The sequence below is a fragment of the Mus caroli genome, unplaced genomic scaffold (genome assembly GCF_978045245.1).
Source record: "Mus caroli unplaced genomic scaffold, Mus_caroli_1 scaffold_11, whole genome shotgun sequence".
Lineage (NCBI taxonomy): Eukaryota > Metazoa > Chordata > Mammalia > Rodentia > Muridae > Mus > Mus caroli.
In genome coordinates this window covers 117,704,951-117,719,277 of record NW_028227266.1, presented here as the reverse complement: position 1 = coordinate 117,719,277, position 14,327 = coordinate 117,704,951, and the positions used below count along the sequence as shown (strand labels likewise).

The 14,327-nt window shown below is 45.9% G+C and overlaps 1 protein-coding gene across 2 annotated transcripts in view; it reads right to left on the bottom strand.

Moving 5' to 3' along the window:
- Itga9 (integrin subunit alpha 9) overlaps positions 1–14,327 on the bottom strand; it is a 296,995-nt gene that overhangs the window by 111,995 nt on the left and 170,673 nt on the right. For both annotated transcript variants that reach the window (XM_021172021.3, XM_085828171.1), the window contains exon 17: positions 9,514–9,590. In XM_021172021.3, coding sequence (XP_021027680.1) covers positions 9,514–9,590 — 77 coding nt within the window. The remainder of the gene's footprint in view (positions 1–9,513; positions 9,591–14,327) is intronic.

Sequence of the window (14,327 nt, the reverse complement as noted above, 5' to 3'; positions counted from 1 at the left end):
GCCACGGGGTAGTACTGTGGCTTTTAAGTTTGGCTATACCTTACTAAGAAATGACTGAACCTTCCAAAGAAGACAAGGTTCTAGATATTACAATACTGTGGCTGCCTCCCAGCTACCCTGAACGTGCTTTTCTCACATCAAATGTTTACCCATGTGCAGGGGGAAATGTCTAGGACACATTTCTAACCTGATTTTGTGCTGCTACATCCTGTTGGCAGTGTAGTGACCCAAAAGGACCCTTCTTAAAATAACCATGAAACTCAAAGTAGGATAATGAAGTCAAGCATGCAAAAAAAAAAAAAAAAAGATGATAAACCATATTGAACAAATGTGTGATCTAGCCCCGTTATGCTTCCTAAAATAACATAGTAAGTGATAAGATGTGGGAATGGATTTGACAACCACAACTCTCAGGTAGGGACAAACGGCGTTTCGAAATATCTACAGTATTATCTCAGAGCACCAGTCCTTTCTGTGTGTGACAAGGTTCCAGCTCCTGCTCACGTCACTGTCGAGGGTGCCGCAGCCACATTTGGATAAAATACTAACTTTCTCTTTGATGTCAATGAAAACAAAGATGCGATTATTTTCCTGTCTCAGCTCACAGACCCTAGGGATTCCAGCGTGGATCACAACAGGGTATGGGGCTCAGACTGAGGAGGCGCCTGCTCCATGGGAAGTGACCGCGAAGACTGTTTGGAGGATGAGGAGGAGAGGCTGTGATGGAGGGAGAGGAGGTGGGGAGGGCATGCCCAGCCATGGATGCTGGGAAGAAAGATGAGGGGAGGGGACTCTTTTTTCTTTTCTCCCCACCCCCAACAGGAATTCTCAAGCAGTCCTGGCTGTCCTGTAACTCACTGTAGACAAGGCTGGCCTCCAACCCATAGAGATCTGCCTGCCTCTATCTCCTGAGCACTGGGATTAAAGGCGTGAGCCACCACCGCTGGTCGAGAAGGAATTTCTAAAAGGCGTGTGTTAACTACAAGGAGTCAGCAATTAGAGCTGGCCCTCTTTACCCCAATTCAAGCACCCCTGCTTTAACAACAAGCCCCACTCTTCCTGAACCCTGGAAGCCTCCCCTACCACACCCCTCCATTTCTAAGACAAATAAAAAGCCCACATGCAACGTCCCACCATAACCCATAAGTCAACTGGATTATATTTCTTTCTGAAATTCAGAGTTCTACAAAAGACTTCTGCATATCCAGGAGAGGAAAGAGTATTCAAGTAGACATGATGTGTGACTTCTAAGCATTTCTATGCAGGCTCTGAGGATGTAGAACCTGGGTCTCAGCGATTGGATGGCTTCATAAGAACCAGGGAAGCAGCCTGGGCAGGGCTGTGGTCCTAGGTCTTGGTGGCTCACAAGAACATGAGCGATATCAGCTGTGCCATCTAGTTAATCTGTACTTAAGGGGCTGAGCTTCTGTATACTACAATAACCCTATTGGTTAAGGATTGGGGAGAGGAGGCCACGGTGATTCTGAGAACCTGAGGAGGCAGTAGGTTCAACACAGCACTATGTTCTACTCATTGGCACAGGAGGGAGCTGGGTGTGGTGTCCATGGCATCCACCCAGCTCGTCATGCTCAGACTGAGACCACCTGGAAGGGGGTCAAGGACCAAGGTTCATGAAATCTGGGAGTCTTATGAATTCCGTCCTGTAGGAATGAACTATGACTTATGCTCATTCCATGTTTTACCCAAGCTTCACGTTTGGCTCAGAGGGTAAGGGTGGTATAGCCTCTGACCACTGGGGACAAATAAAAAGACTGAGTTTTCCCGGGTGTAGCTGTTTACGAGAACAAGCAGGACATCTGCGTCCACCTCTGGTTCTCCCGGGTGACTTGCATCAAAGCAGGGAAAGAGTATGCAGGACAAGGGAAAGCTTGGGGAGGAGGAGAGAGTGCATGCTTACAGAAAACAAAGTCACCGCACAGCTTCAAAATTTGGTTCTTTTCACAGTGACAAGTCTGCCCTGCCATGGTGAGTCTAGTATTTAACGGCAGGAGATGCAATAACCTGCAAAAATCTTTGAGAAGGCAGGGCTGAGATGGAAAGATGTTGCGGCCATGTGGCAGTGCTCTTTGGATAAGTCAGTCACTTGCTTCAGTCTGGTTATTAGGACAATGGTCCTTGTCATCACATCCCCACTGGAGAGACTGACACAGAAACCTCCTATGTCTGGCTGTATTTGAAAGCCAAGGAAAATACCACCAAATAAAATTTTATTAGGCAAGCATCTTGGGGGGATGGGTGGTTCAACGTGTGCACGCTAGCAACCCTTCTGGTTGCTATGGTTACTGCCTCCATTCTCCTTCAGTGTCCTGCTAAGGGTCCTTATTCTCTACCATCCAGGGAGAAGCTGGAGTGTATCCACCATGAGCTCAACAGTGGGGAGGGCTGTCTGTGAAGTTCTTCATTGAGATGGATGCCTGCTGTGTATGTGCACAAAAGGCGCCCTCAACGCTTTGTGTGCATCTAACCAAGAAATGGGGTCAGTTCTTTGGGTAGCAGACTCCCTCCCATCCCCAGCTGCAACACACAGGAAAACAAACATATATACATACAACAACAAAACACAAGAGAATTTCCAAGTCATTTCATCTTTGAGCTAGGCCAGGTTCCCCAAGATATACTGGCCACGAAGACAAAGGACATTAGTCAAAATGACAGAATACAGAGCTTGGGAGTCACCACCAAGTGTTTTTTTCTCCACCATTTAGGTTTTGCTTTGCCCTCAGGTGAGTGGTTTCCATACGCCTGGATCTTGTAGTTTTAAGTTTCCCTAAAGAATGAGCTCTGGAGCAATGCTTTCCAAGCTCAGACTCGGCGCTTTTCCAGAGGCCACACGGCCATATTTACTTCTCAAAACTGTTCTGAGATTGCTCTCAGATTGCAAGGTGGCTCTGACTCACTTGCTGACTGCTCGATACATCCCAGGCACTTATTTATTTATTTAGAGTCAGGATCTCTTCCTATACAGCCTTTGACCATCCTGGAACTCATTATGTAGGCCAGACTGGCCCCAAACTCACAGACATTCCCCTGCCTCTGCCTCCTGAGTGCTAAAATTAAAGGTGTGTGCCATCTGCCACACCTGGCTCACCAGACACTTTTTGAATCAGGGAAATACATATAAACTCAGTAACTACTCTACATTTTCAGGGCTGCAGTCATTTCTCCGTTTTTAAGCTGAAGAGACAAAGTCATATAGAAACTAACTACCCATCCATAGTGATACAGCAGGTTAAGATGCCACGGAATCTTTGTGTACACTGAGACCTTTATTAATTTTTTAATTTTTTGAGTAGGGTGTTATGCCTGTGTATATGTGTTTGTATCCAGTGCATGGCTGGTGCCCATGGAGACCAGAAGAAGGTATTGGATCCCCTAGGACTGGAGTTCTAGATGGTTATGATCCTCTGTGTGGGTACTGGGAACTGAACCCAGGTCCTCTGGAAGAATAGTCAGTACACTTAATGGCTGAACTTTGTAAGGGACCTAGTGCATAGTAGGTGCTCGATAAATAGGGTACCTAGTACATAGTAGGTGCCCAATAAAAAAGAAAATCTCACTTCTTTTCTGTAGTTGATGATTCCGACCACATTTGAGAAGGAAAACACTTTGTTTCTAAGTATGGATGCTCTTGAGGTGGGTGGTCCTCTCTACAAGCTGGTCCTTTATGGATAGAGCGAGCTATCTTCCAGCCAGGAAGTGGTTTAGGGAAACACACTCTTCCTAATCCCCATGAAAGCAGCATGACCAAGCTTACAGCCAGAGTATAATTCCATGGCTAAAAATGGTTTGGGCTTTGCAAATATTCCAAGGTGTTTTGTTTTGTTTTTCAAGATGGGATCTCTGTGTGGCCATGGCTGTCCTCGAACTCACGGGGATCAGCCTGTCTCTGCCTCTTGAGTGCTGGGAGTAGAGGCATGCGTCACCACTGTCCAGCCGTGGTCTTTTCAAGGACCTTAGCTTTTAATGGGGGTTGGCTGTTAAGAAAGCCTTTAGGTGGTCCACTATCCATGGTGGGATACGTCAAAAACAAATGAAAAGGCTTTCAGCTCAACTGTCACCAAGTACTTTACTTTCTATTTCTCTTCTTGTGCTCACATCTGACGCCCTCTTAGGTGCTGTGGGTACCCAGGCAGGCAGGCAGATCTTTATGTGAATGGAATTGGCAGCTCTGTTTCATGGAAACCTCTGGAACAATTTCATCCCTGTTCCTGGGTTTTTGTGGATGGCATGTCTTAGAACCAGGCTCAAGCCTATCTCAGAGTTTTCATTCAAGAGTTGGATGGCTAAGTGACAACAGACCTTCAGGAACACATGTCCTACGCAGAGAAAAGTGACATCCAACTGGGACAGAGTGGCAAACACATGTAATGCCAGCCACTGAGGAGGCGATAGTGGAAGGTTGCCAGGTTGAGCCCTGCCTGGACTTCTTAGTGAGTCCTTATCTCAAAAGGCAAAACAGGAGGAAAATGCCAACTACATCCATGATCTTGGGTAGACAAGCTATTATCCCTGGCCATTCTGGGTAACCTACGCACTCCAACATTTTCTCTTCTCTTAGGCTGGAAGCCCTGCCCATCCCCTGCACAGGCCGGAGAAACCCCATCTGCCTACCTTCCCCTAGCCCTGCCCACACAGAGAAAACTCCGCTGCCTCCAATCCCTCCATTTAGAGAAAACTCCAGGCTAAAACATCATCATTTCTCATCTCCGAGTTTCCCGCAACCCACCCGAGAGTGCCTCCCTAGGTGCTCAGTTTTGACCATATATGGACAGCATCCTAGGTCCCAGCTGGCATGTCATCATTCCTCACCTAAGCTCTATAAAGCAGCCATGCTTTAGCCCAGATGTATGATGTCACTGACCTCCACCTGTTAGATCAGTAAGCCCCACTAATAGCTGCCTCCCAATAGACCTGCTTTTATTTGCTTTAAGTCTGATCTAATCTGGCCAAACTCCTATCATACTCTACTTTCTTTTAAAGACATTAGTGTGTGTGTGTGTGTGTGTGTTGGCACAGGGAGGGAGACAGGCATGAATAGAGGTGTCCAAAGAGGCAGGAAGAGGGTGTCTAATACCATGGAGTTGAAGTTTTTTGTTTGTTTGTTTGTTTTTTGGTTTTTCGAGACAGGGTTTCTCTGTGTAGCCCTGGCTGTCCTGGAACTCACTTTGTAGACCAGGTTGGCCTTGAACTCAGAAATCTGCCTGCTTCTGCTGCCTCCCAAGTGCTGGGATTGAAGGCGTGCGCCACCACGCCAGGCAGAGTTGAAGTTATAGTCAGCTGTGAGCTGGGAACTGAACTTGAGTCCTCTGTAAGAGCAATAAACACTCTTAAAGAGAGAGCCATGTCTCTAGGGCATCCATCTACTGCCATAAGACACAAACTCCACAGTCTGCCCAGCCATCGCAGGTATGCTTCCTATATGGCTGTGCTTCAGCTTCCTATAGTGAGGGCATAGAACATGACAGCTAGGTTCTACCGATGTGTGGGAGTCCAAAGCTCTATCTAAAACTCCCTGGGGAAGCCAGGGGCACCATAGTGGTGATAACCCCAGCAGCCCCTCCCCCCAGGTCTATCCCCATACTCTCAAGACAGTTAGTATCTATGCCTCAGACCTTTGCCGGGAAAGTCGGAATTTACATGATGGGAAGAGAAACAGGCTCAAAGCTCTAGGTGGAACATGCTGTTTTTGAGTGCAGGAGACCAAAGGCCCCTTACCACCCCAATATCCTATACCCCAGGCCCTGGAACGTAGCTCGAATCCTGTTAGGATTATGCTCCTCTTCCGGGACTTCTGTATCCTTCCCTGGCTTCAGATGCAGCCCCAACTCATGGGTACATTGTGATCTAATTCCTCTGTTCCTTCTGCCTCATCTCGCTTCTAACCAGCTCTACAACTCTAGACACCGCAGTTCTTCATGTAAGTGAAGACCTCTGTGCACATCCTCTCTTTACCCAGAGTGCTTCAGTTACCTCTACTCCCCTTGATGTGAGGCTTCTGAAGCCGCTCCTCTGTGAGAGCCTATTCACCTCACACCTACCACCAGTCTCTCGGCCCTATCCTGCCTGGACTACAGACCAGGAGGGTAGGGTCCACGTCCCATTCATTTCTGCAGCTGTTCATAGTAGCTGCTTAAAAAAGAAATGTGTGTGCATTGCACGTCAGGCAATAACGGATAGAGAGAGGTTATTCAATAACAAGTAAAACTTCCTGTGCCTCGAGGCTGTAAACTACAGTGAATCCAGTCTCAAGCCTGGCTCCCATCACAGCTTTCTGGCCATGTCTTTCCTCATGTGCCTGGCTCAGAAGAGTCTGTGGTTTGGTTTCACGTCTCTGCTCACCCAGTTATGAATGGGTGTGTTTCCCTGACACCTCCTGTGGGAACGCAGGGGCTTTAAGAGCACCACAAAGGTTTCTTTCATGGGAGATATGGCCATGGAAAGAGACCATGGGTCCTGTAGGACAATACCTAATTCCCAACTATTGGCTCAGAGCCCTAAGAACACTACTCTGAGCTTCAGAGATCTCATCCAGTGTCAGGGCTGTATGCCCACACCCACAGAGATACACCTACTTCAACAAGCCCACTTCTCCATTAGTGCCACTCCCTGGCCCAAACATATACAAACTATCATATCCACCTTGAAATTGTTACAGTTTCAGGATGAGTGATGAGGCTGCTCTGCCCCATAGGGAGCACGGAAGATCACATCATGGATAACTCTTTTTTCCTCTGGCTATCTTCATGCCCTTTCCCATAAAATTTGAAATCCACTCAGTAATGAGGCAGGAAATATTTTCCAGCCGTTGAGTTTGAGTTTGGCCATGTGACGGGCAGTAGGAAGTAGAACAAGCTTGAAGTCACAGTGTCCCAGTTCTGAGCCCAGGCCTGAGGAGCCATCGCTTGTTTATGCTGGCTTCAAATAAATTTGACATTCTTTGAGAGGGCCCACCCGAGCCTACTTGCTCCAGAGGGACAATGGAAGAGCAGAGGGAAGCTGGGACAGCCAGACATGGGATCTAGCCCTCAGCAGACTCAGCTGCATGGCGAATGACTTAAGGTACAACTGAATGTAACCAAGCTACAGATGACCTGCACAGGATAAGAAGAAACAGTCACCATGAGTGCCACTAAGATCGTCCCTTTTTGTCTCTCCCTTCCTCCCTGTCTTTGTCTCTGTTTCTATCTCTGTCTCACTGTCTCTCCCTGTCTCTGTCTGTTTCTTCTCTCTCTCTCTCTCTCTCTCTCTCTCTCTCTCTCTCTCTCTCTCTCTCTCTCTCACACACACACACACACACACACACACACGAGAGAAAGAGTACACTTAGTGTTATTTGTAGGTGTTCAGTCCCTGGAGACGGCTGATTCTTGCTGATTCTCTCTCTTTCTCAGCAGCCATTAATTGTCTATAGCAATCCATGCTGGGGTGGGGCTTGTCTAATTGTTTGCACCCACACTGGGATGTCAACTGGCGTCGCTGTTGTTTAGGTGACCATATTTTAAAGATTTCACAGGTACTACTATCACACCCTTGGGTTTTTCTTGCCATGCCTCGACGACAACACTCTTGAAAGGCCAGCAAGGGAAGCAACTTCAGCCAAAAGTGCTTTGCTGACCACAATCCTCGAGTTTTCCATCTTGCTACACAGAAAGCACAATTAACAAATGGCCAGCAAGGGCGCCAGAGCTTTCCTAGCAATGTTTAACCATGGATCAAGTGGATATTTTCCTACCACATGGAGTCTTCTATGATCCAAAATAAACCCCAGCATTTACGGTCCAGCTCAACATAAAAAGAAACTCACGTACTTTCCCTAAAACACTTTTTTGGAAGACACACCTAAAATTAAAATGAATGAGCTGATAATTTATGAACCTTCTTTAAAATTGATGTCTCTAACCACCCCAGGAGGCTCTTCTTACTGTTAAACAACCCTATTACCCACTCTATGCGTCTAAAGCAATTTCCCAAGCTTAGAAAAGCATGTGCTACTTTAAGCCACCACTTCTTCCAGAACTGAACCAAAGCCAATTAGCATCTAAGATGTACGTAGTCAGGAAAAGCGTTTGTGTGTGTATACTTCGGGGTGGGGTCTTGGAGCTTATGCCACCTTCTCAGGTATACTCCAACTAAAGAATGGAATCTCAGTTTGATTTTCCTTTGATGAATAAAATATTATTAAACACCCAAAATAAGAGTGTGGGACTGAGGCTATGGCTCGGTGGATGGAGTGCTCATCATGCAGGTATGAGACCTTCAGTCTGCTCCAAGAACCCATATAAAAAGCCAGGCATGGTGCTGCACACTAGTAAGTCTAACACTGTGGAGAGAGAGGCAGGTGATCCTGCAGGATAGCCTAGTCAATCAGCCAGTAAGAGAGCCCTATCTCAGGAAACAGCTGTACAGCCCCGACACTGTCCCATCTGATGGAGACCTCTGGCTCCTACACCCACAAACACACAGAAAAAAGAAAACGTTGTAACACCCGATCCAGGCATAGTGATACACCATTTGTAATCCAGCCACCTAGAGGCTGAAACAGACGGGGGGTTAGAGGCCAACCTGGGCTATGTAAGACTAGCTTTAAAGAAAAGAAGGAAAGGAAGGAAGGAAGAAAATAAGGAAAAAGAAAAAGAAAGGTCCTAGCTGTCTGTCATCACTGATCCAAACTTAACTCTCAATGTTTTAGGTAAGGGCGAGTACACAATGAAACATTTTACACAGTATCTATCCACACTGATACTTGTTTTAAAAGTGGCTACAGATCTTGCAGAGGGGGTTCTTGGCCCCAAAGCTACTATAATCTTTCAGAAGGCGTGTTACAAAAGGAAACCATTGTGTGCCCTGTGGCTGATTTAGGATAAGTACAGTCATTCTAAGAGAAGTCTAAAATAAAGGGTTGGCAAAGGGGAAACAGAAGGCTTTGGTCTGGTTCATCCCTGGCCAGGGGGGACTTGCAGACCATGGGAGGAAGGCCTGAAATAATAAAGAGACTGTTTGCTTGCAACGCCAGGCCGGCTGCCCCCTTCCCTCACCCCTTCCTGCCTCAGAAACTGTTCACTGCTAAAACAGACACCACTGTTAAATGCCAGGGAAAAAAAGATGAAAGAGATCTTCAAATAATACTACCTTAAGTCACATGAAACCATCCCCAAAGGTCAGATGCTGGCAGTTTCCCATAGTGCAATGTAATACAAGGTAATAAATGTCAAGTCCCGTCCCAACACATAAATAAACACCGAAATTATAAGGATCAGTCAGTCAGTTGTAAGATGGGATGAAATTGCAAACGGTACTTCGGCTAATCCCTCTGGTAATAGCTGCTATTAAACTAGTATTTATAGCATACATTCTAAAACCAACTCACAGAAATATCCTAACTCATCCATACTGCTTATTTCTTTTTTGTTGGGGGAAATCTGAACTTCCAGGTTTGTGGTGTAGCGTCAAAAGAGAGCAGGTTCTTAGGACATTGGCATGAAGGAACGGTACCTGGAAAGCAGGAGTTTCCCCCGAAGCTGCAGGTCGGCAGCACAGTCCTCAGATTGGCAATTCCTTTCAAAAACTGTCTGTGGGAGAGAAGAGGCGGGTGTTGGTACAGAATTTAAACGAACAAAAATAATGGCCAACCACCTACTTGCAAACCAGCTCCCTCCAGGCACTTTCCCCCCAACCCCAGGAAGCCAGCCCCTGGATGTGTGGAGGGGACTTCCTCAAGGTTCTAGGGAATCCCTGTCAATAGTGGTCCCGAGGCCATGAGCATATCACTTGTTCTAATGCTCAGATGACTGAGTGCTTCATGGAGTTCTTTCTGGAGGCATGCAGGTGGGGCTGGGAAAATGGCTCAGTAGGTAAGAACACTTCCCTGTGCCCAGCCTCAACACCTCAGTTTGCATACCTAGCACTCTAGAAAAGTCAGCCATGGCCATGCATGACAGATGCCTTTCAGCACATGCTGGTCTAAGACATCAGTGACCAGCCATCTGTGTGAGGTATCCTGAGACACCAGTCTCTTCATCTCTTCTAGGATCTCTCTTGGGGAGGAACAAAGTCTTTCCTTGAACCATTTTCTGCACAAGCACTGGGGCCATGTTGAATTATTCGTCCCAGAGGCCTTAGGGCTGAGAATGCAAGATGACAGGGATGATTTTAGCAGTCAGAGGTAAGCAGAGAACGTTGTTTCTCTCACCGGAGCTGGCCCTTGGCAGTCAAAGCTCCACTCAGTTCAGGGCCTCAAACTCAGTGGGTTAGAAGTGGCTCAGGTTCCAGGGATGCTCTGGAGTGTGGGCCTGCCTATGAAGGTTGGCCATGAGATGGGGAGCAACAGTGGCTGATGCTGCAACTCCTTCAGAGTAGGAGGATGTGAGCACTGGTCCCTCACTGTGGTCTCCATCTCTCTGATGTTCTGATCTATGGAAAATGTCCTCCCTACTAGACAATGGGGTGCTCCACAGCTCCCACTGTTTTACCATTTCGGGAGGATTTGTAAAGGAGAACCCATTGCTCTTCACTAGCTCTGATTTATCATCCTTCAAACTCCTTCAAGGATCCTGTTCAAGTCGGTTGGGTTTTCCCCTCCTACCCAAGCACAGTTCTAGGTAGTTGGTTCCCTTACAAACCACCAGTTCACATGGCCTTTCACAGTGCCAGTAGGGACTTCAGCAAGCCTGTTGGCTAATAGAAAGTCTAGACTCTTCTAGACAGGGTAGTTTTGCCCATGGAAATTCATAATCGCATGCCACATTTCTAAAAAAATAAAGTGTCCCAGCCAACATTCCCTTTCTTAATTATCATGGAAGTCTTGGGGGAAAGAGCAGTTTCCTGTGTTCTTTTGGACCCTACTGAAGCAAGGGAAAAGCCAAATTCCAATGTAGCTTCAATAAAAGACGTCTGTGATACCTCATCACCACCAAGGGGAGAACAGGAGAGATGTGCAGATGTTTAAGTGAGATGAAGGGAAGACCCCATGAGCTTTAGGGCAAGGATGAGGATAAAGGCATCCTTAACAAGATGATGGAACTTAAGCTTGCCAGTCCATCATAAGCAAGCTTATGGCCCTGCTGAGGCCTTCCAATTGACCTTACATTGATAATTTTACCTTCTATTTTCCTTTAGATTCATCCTCTCAATCTTATAACATCAGGTCCTCAAAAAAACAGACATCAAAAAACCATTCCTGATCTTACTTTACAGGCAAGTGAGACAGCGGGCTCTTCCAATTTCAGGTGTATATTTATTATAAACCTGGAGTCTGCTTGTTGGTTGGAACCTTTGAATAACCGTGTAATGACTTTGCCTCTAGTGACAGGACCTGACTCAGTCTATGTTCCCTGAGACAAAGCTGGAGTCGCTTTGTCTCATGAACTCTTTCCATCCCTGGGTGCACCCTTGATTGAAAATGAACCTTTTTGTAGACAGCATGGGATGAAGTTTGGGAGTGGGAGAGGTGGCATCAGGAGTGGTGATGGGAAGAGGTGGTTTCAGAGGTGGCAACTGACAGAGGTAAGAACTGAGGAGAGAATGGGATCTCAAACTATCCTGGGACAAACATACTTCAAGTTTGGGGCCCTGTCCTTCTAACCTTCTTTGGAAAGACCCCTCAAATTTTACAGTTTAAACAAGTAGGCACCATGAGACTTCCTAGTTGATGGTGAAACAGGAGTAGATGTGAATCTGCTTCAAGGTAGACTAAGGTATTTTTCAGGGATCTGCTCAGAAATGTCTCCCCCATTATGCTCCTTACAATGCTATAAGAGAGTTCCTCCCACAGAGAAGCACACACTCATGACTGCTTCCCTGCTGACCAGCAGGGTCTGTGGCTACAATAAAAGCTGTACTACATGACTTCTAAGCCAACTACATAAAAAGCAACAGGGCTTTCTCCTTAGTTATTTGTCCTTGGAACTTAGCTACTTTGAGCCAAGGAAACCCCAGGTTTTTGTAAAGAGGTTCCCACATGATGGACTTGTCATAGGAGTAGAGCTGTCAGGGACTTCAGAGTCTCTGGTGAGAACTTGCTCTGTACAGAGAGATGAGGTGGCTTGACCAAGCCCTGCCAAATGAAAACTCTGTAAGCAGATTCACCATTTCCCCCATTTTTCCTCTGTTATTGATTTTTAAATTTTATCCCATTGTGGTCAGAAAAAAACATTTGGTTATGATTCAAGCTTTACTGAGATTTGTGTTTTCACATGAAGTCTATTGTGGAGACTGTTCCTTGTGCGTTGGAGAAGATGGGTGGTCACTGGGTGATCTTTTGTTGGGTGGAATGTTCTGTGCATGTCTATTGGGTCTATTGATCTACAATGCCACCTAACGGTTTTGTTCCTTTGTTGGTTGTGTTTTGAATGAGAATGTGCCACCCCCCCACACACACACCCAAATCCCCACAGGCCATCTAAATGTTTGGGTCCCATTTGATAGATTGTTTAGGAAGGATTAGGAGGTGTGGCCTTGTTGGAGGAGGAGGTATGTCACAGGGGGTGCACTTTGAGGTTTTAAAAGCTCACAACAGTTCCTGTCTCAATCTCTTTTTGCCTTATGCTTGAAGATGTAAGTCCCTAGCTACTACTGCTCTAGTGCCCTGCCTGCTTGCCTGCCTTCCAAAAGCCGTCTAGGTAAAGGCTATGGCAAGCAAATGAGTTTCCTGGAGATAGCCCACAGTTTTACATGGCTGTGATGGGTGCACTCTTGAGAGGCACAGCTTCAGAGACTTCATCCCAGGATTGCTTCTTACTGCTGATCTGCCTTTCCTGTCATTATTACACAGCCTAATGATTCCTGGGCATCAGGACACCCTATTGGGAAAATTTCCTGCTGATCAACATGAAGATGAACTTTCATGAATAAATGCTGTTTAGATGAGCTAATGACTTTATAGAAATCCTAATCTGATTCAAAGAATTTTAAGACAAAAGCTTAAGGAGATGGTTTTAGTCGTTTTGCCAGACAGACGCAATAAAGTGAGAATCGAGAATAGAATGTGCCAGCTCCCCACAGAATAGTGAGCAAAGGCTGCGTAATACAATGAGCATTCATACTTACACTAAGAAGAGAAACTGGCTTGGGACAGATGTGTGATCAGGGAAAAACATTCACTCTAGGTCAGGCCCAAGGATGAAGCCACAGGTGTGCACCATGATAAAGCAAGGCCATGGGAAAACTGTTGTTTTGAACTTGTAATGAGCTTAGAGAGTGAAGCGCTGCTGTGAAGTTACTACTGACATCTTTCTGTAACTCTCTCTTTGTAGAACATTTTATCTATGAGGTAATTTTATAAAGAACTTTTGTCTAAGAAGATATAAATCACCAGAGAGAAGGAATAGTGTGTGACTTTTGGGGCTCAGCCCCATCCACCAAATGTATATCTGTGGCTTTGGGGGCTCTGCGCCATCCACCAAATGTTTATCTGTCTGTCTGTCTATACATATGGACACTTACAAATTACAAGAGTTCAGAGTTTCTTACTGAGTGTTCTTGCCAGCCCCAGATAAGTTTTGTTCCATCAGTAGTGTGGACCCTGTAAATTGCCTGTTGCTGTCATCAGACTGTCAGCTGACCCCATTTGCTAACACCATACCCCCTTTTCACTGTCTGCCTCAATGAGCCCTCCTGATGTCAAACCTGGCTTTTGGCACCTGCCTGCCTGCCTGCCTGCCTGGCTCTGTGCTTTCTGCCATGATGGTCCTGGACTCTGAAACTGTAAGCAAGCCCCTGGTCAAATGATTTCTTTTCTAAGTTTGCCTTGATCATGTTGTCCTTTTACAATAGAACAGTAAGGAAGACAGCAGTCTACTGTAGAGCCTCTATCTACCCATAGTTGAAAGTAAGGTGCCAGGGTTGAGTTTTGTGTTACTGCCAAGGTCCCTTTTCAGGTCTGTCAGTATTTGTTTTATGTATGTATCTTTTCCGATGTGAGAGATAACATGTTGATAGCCCCTCTGACACTTTGATTACTATGTAAAGACCTTCACTGCCTTCAGAGACAGCTCTTGCTCTTAACGTCTACTTTAAGTCTATATGTGTGAGCGAGCTATGCTTGCTTTTCTTTGGTTAACATTTATGTAGGCTTTTTCCTGCCCATATGTACACTGTTGGACCAGAAGTGAATTTCTGGCAGATAGTTTGATTTTCTTTGTATTTTAACCTATTCCATCACTATATGTTTTTATTCTCAGGAGTTTAGTCTTTTTACAGTAATTACAGATAAGGTCTTTTATTAACATGTGCATGTGTGTGCACATGGGTATGTGCATGTTCACATGTGTGTGCAAGTGGAGTTTACATGCACCTTGAGGAGACGGCTA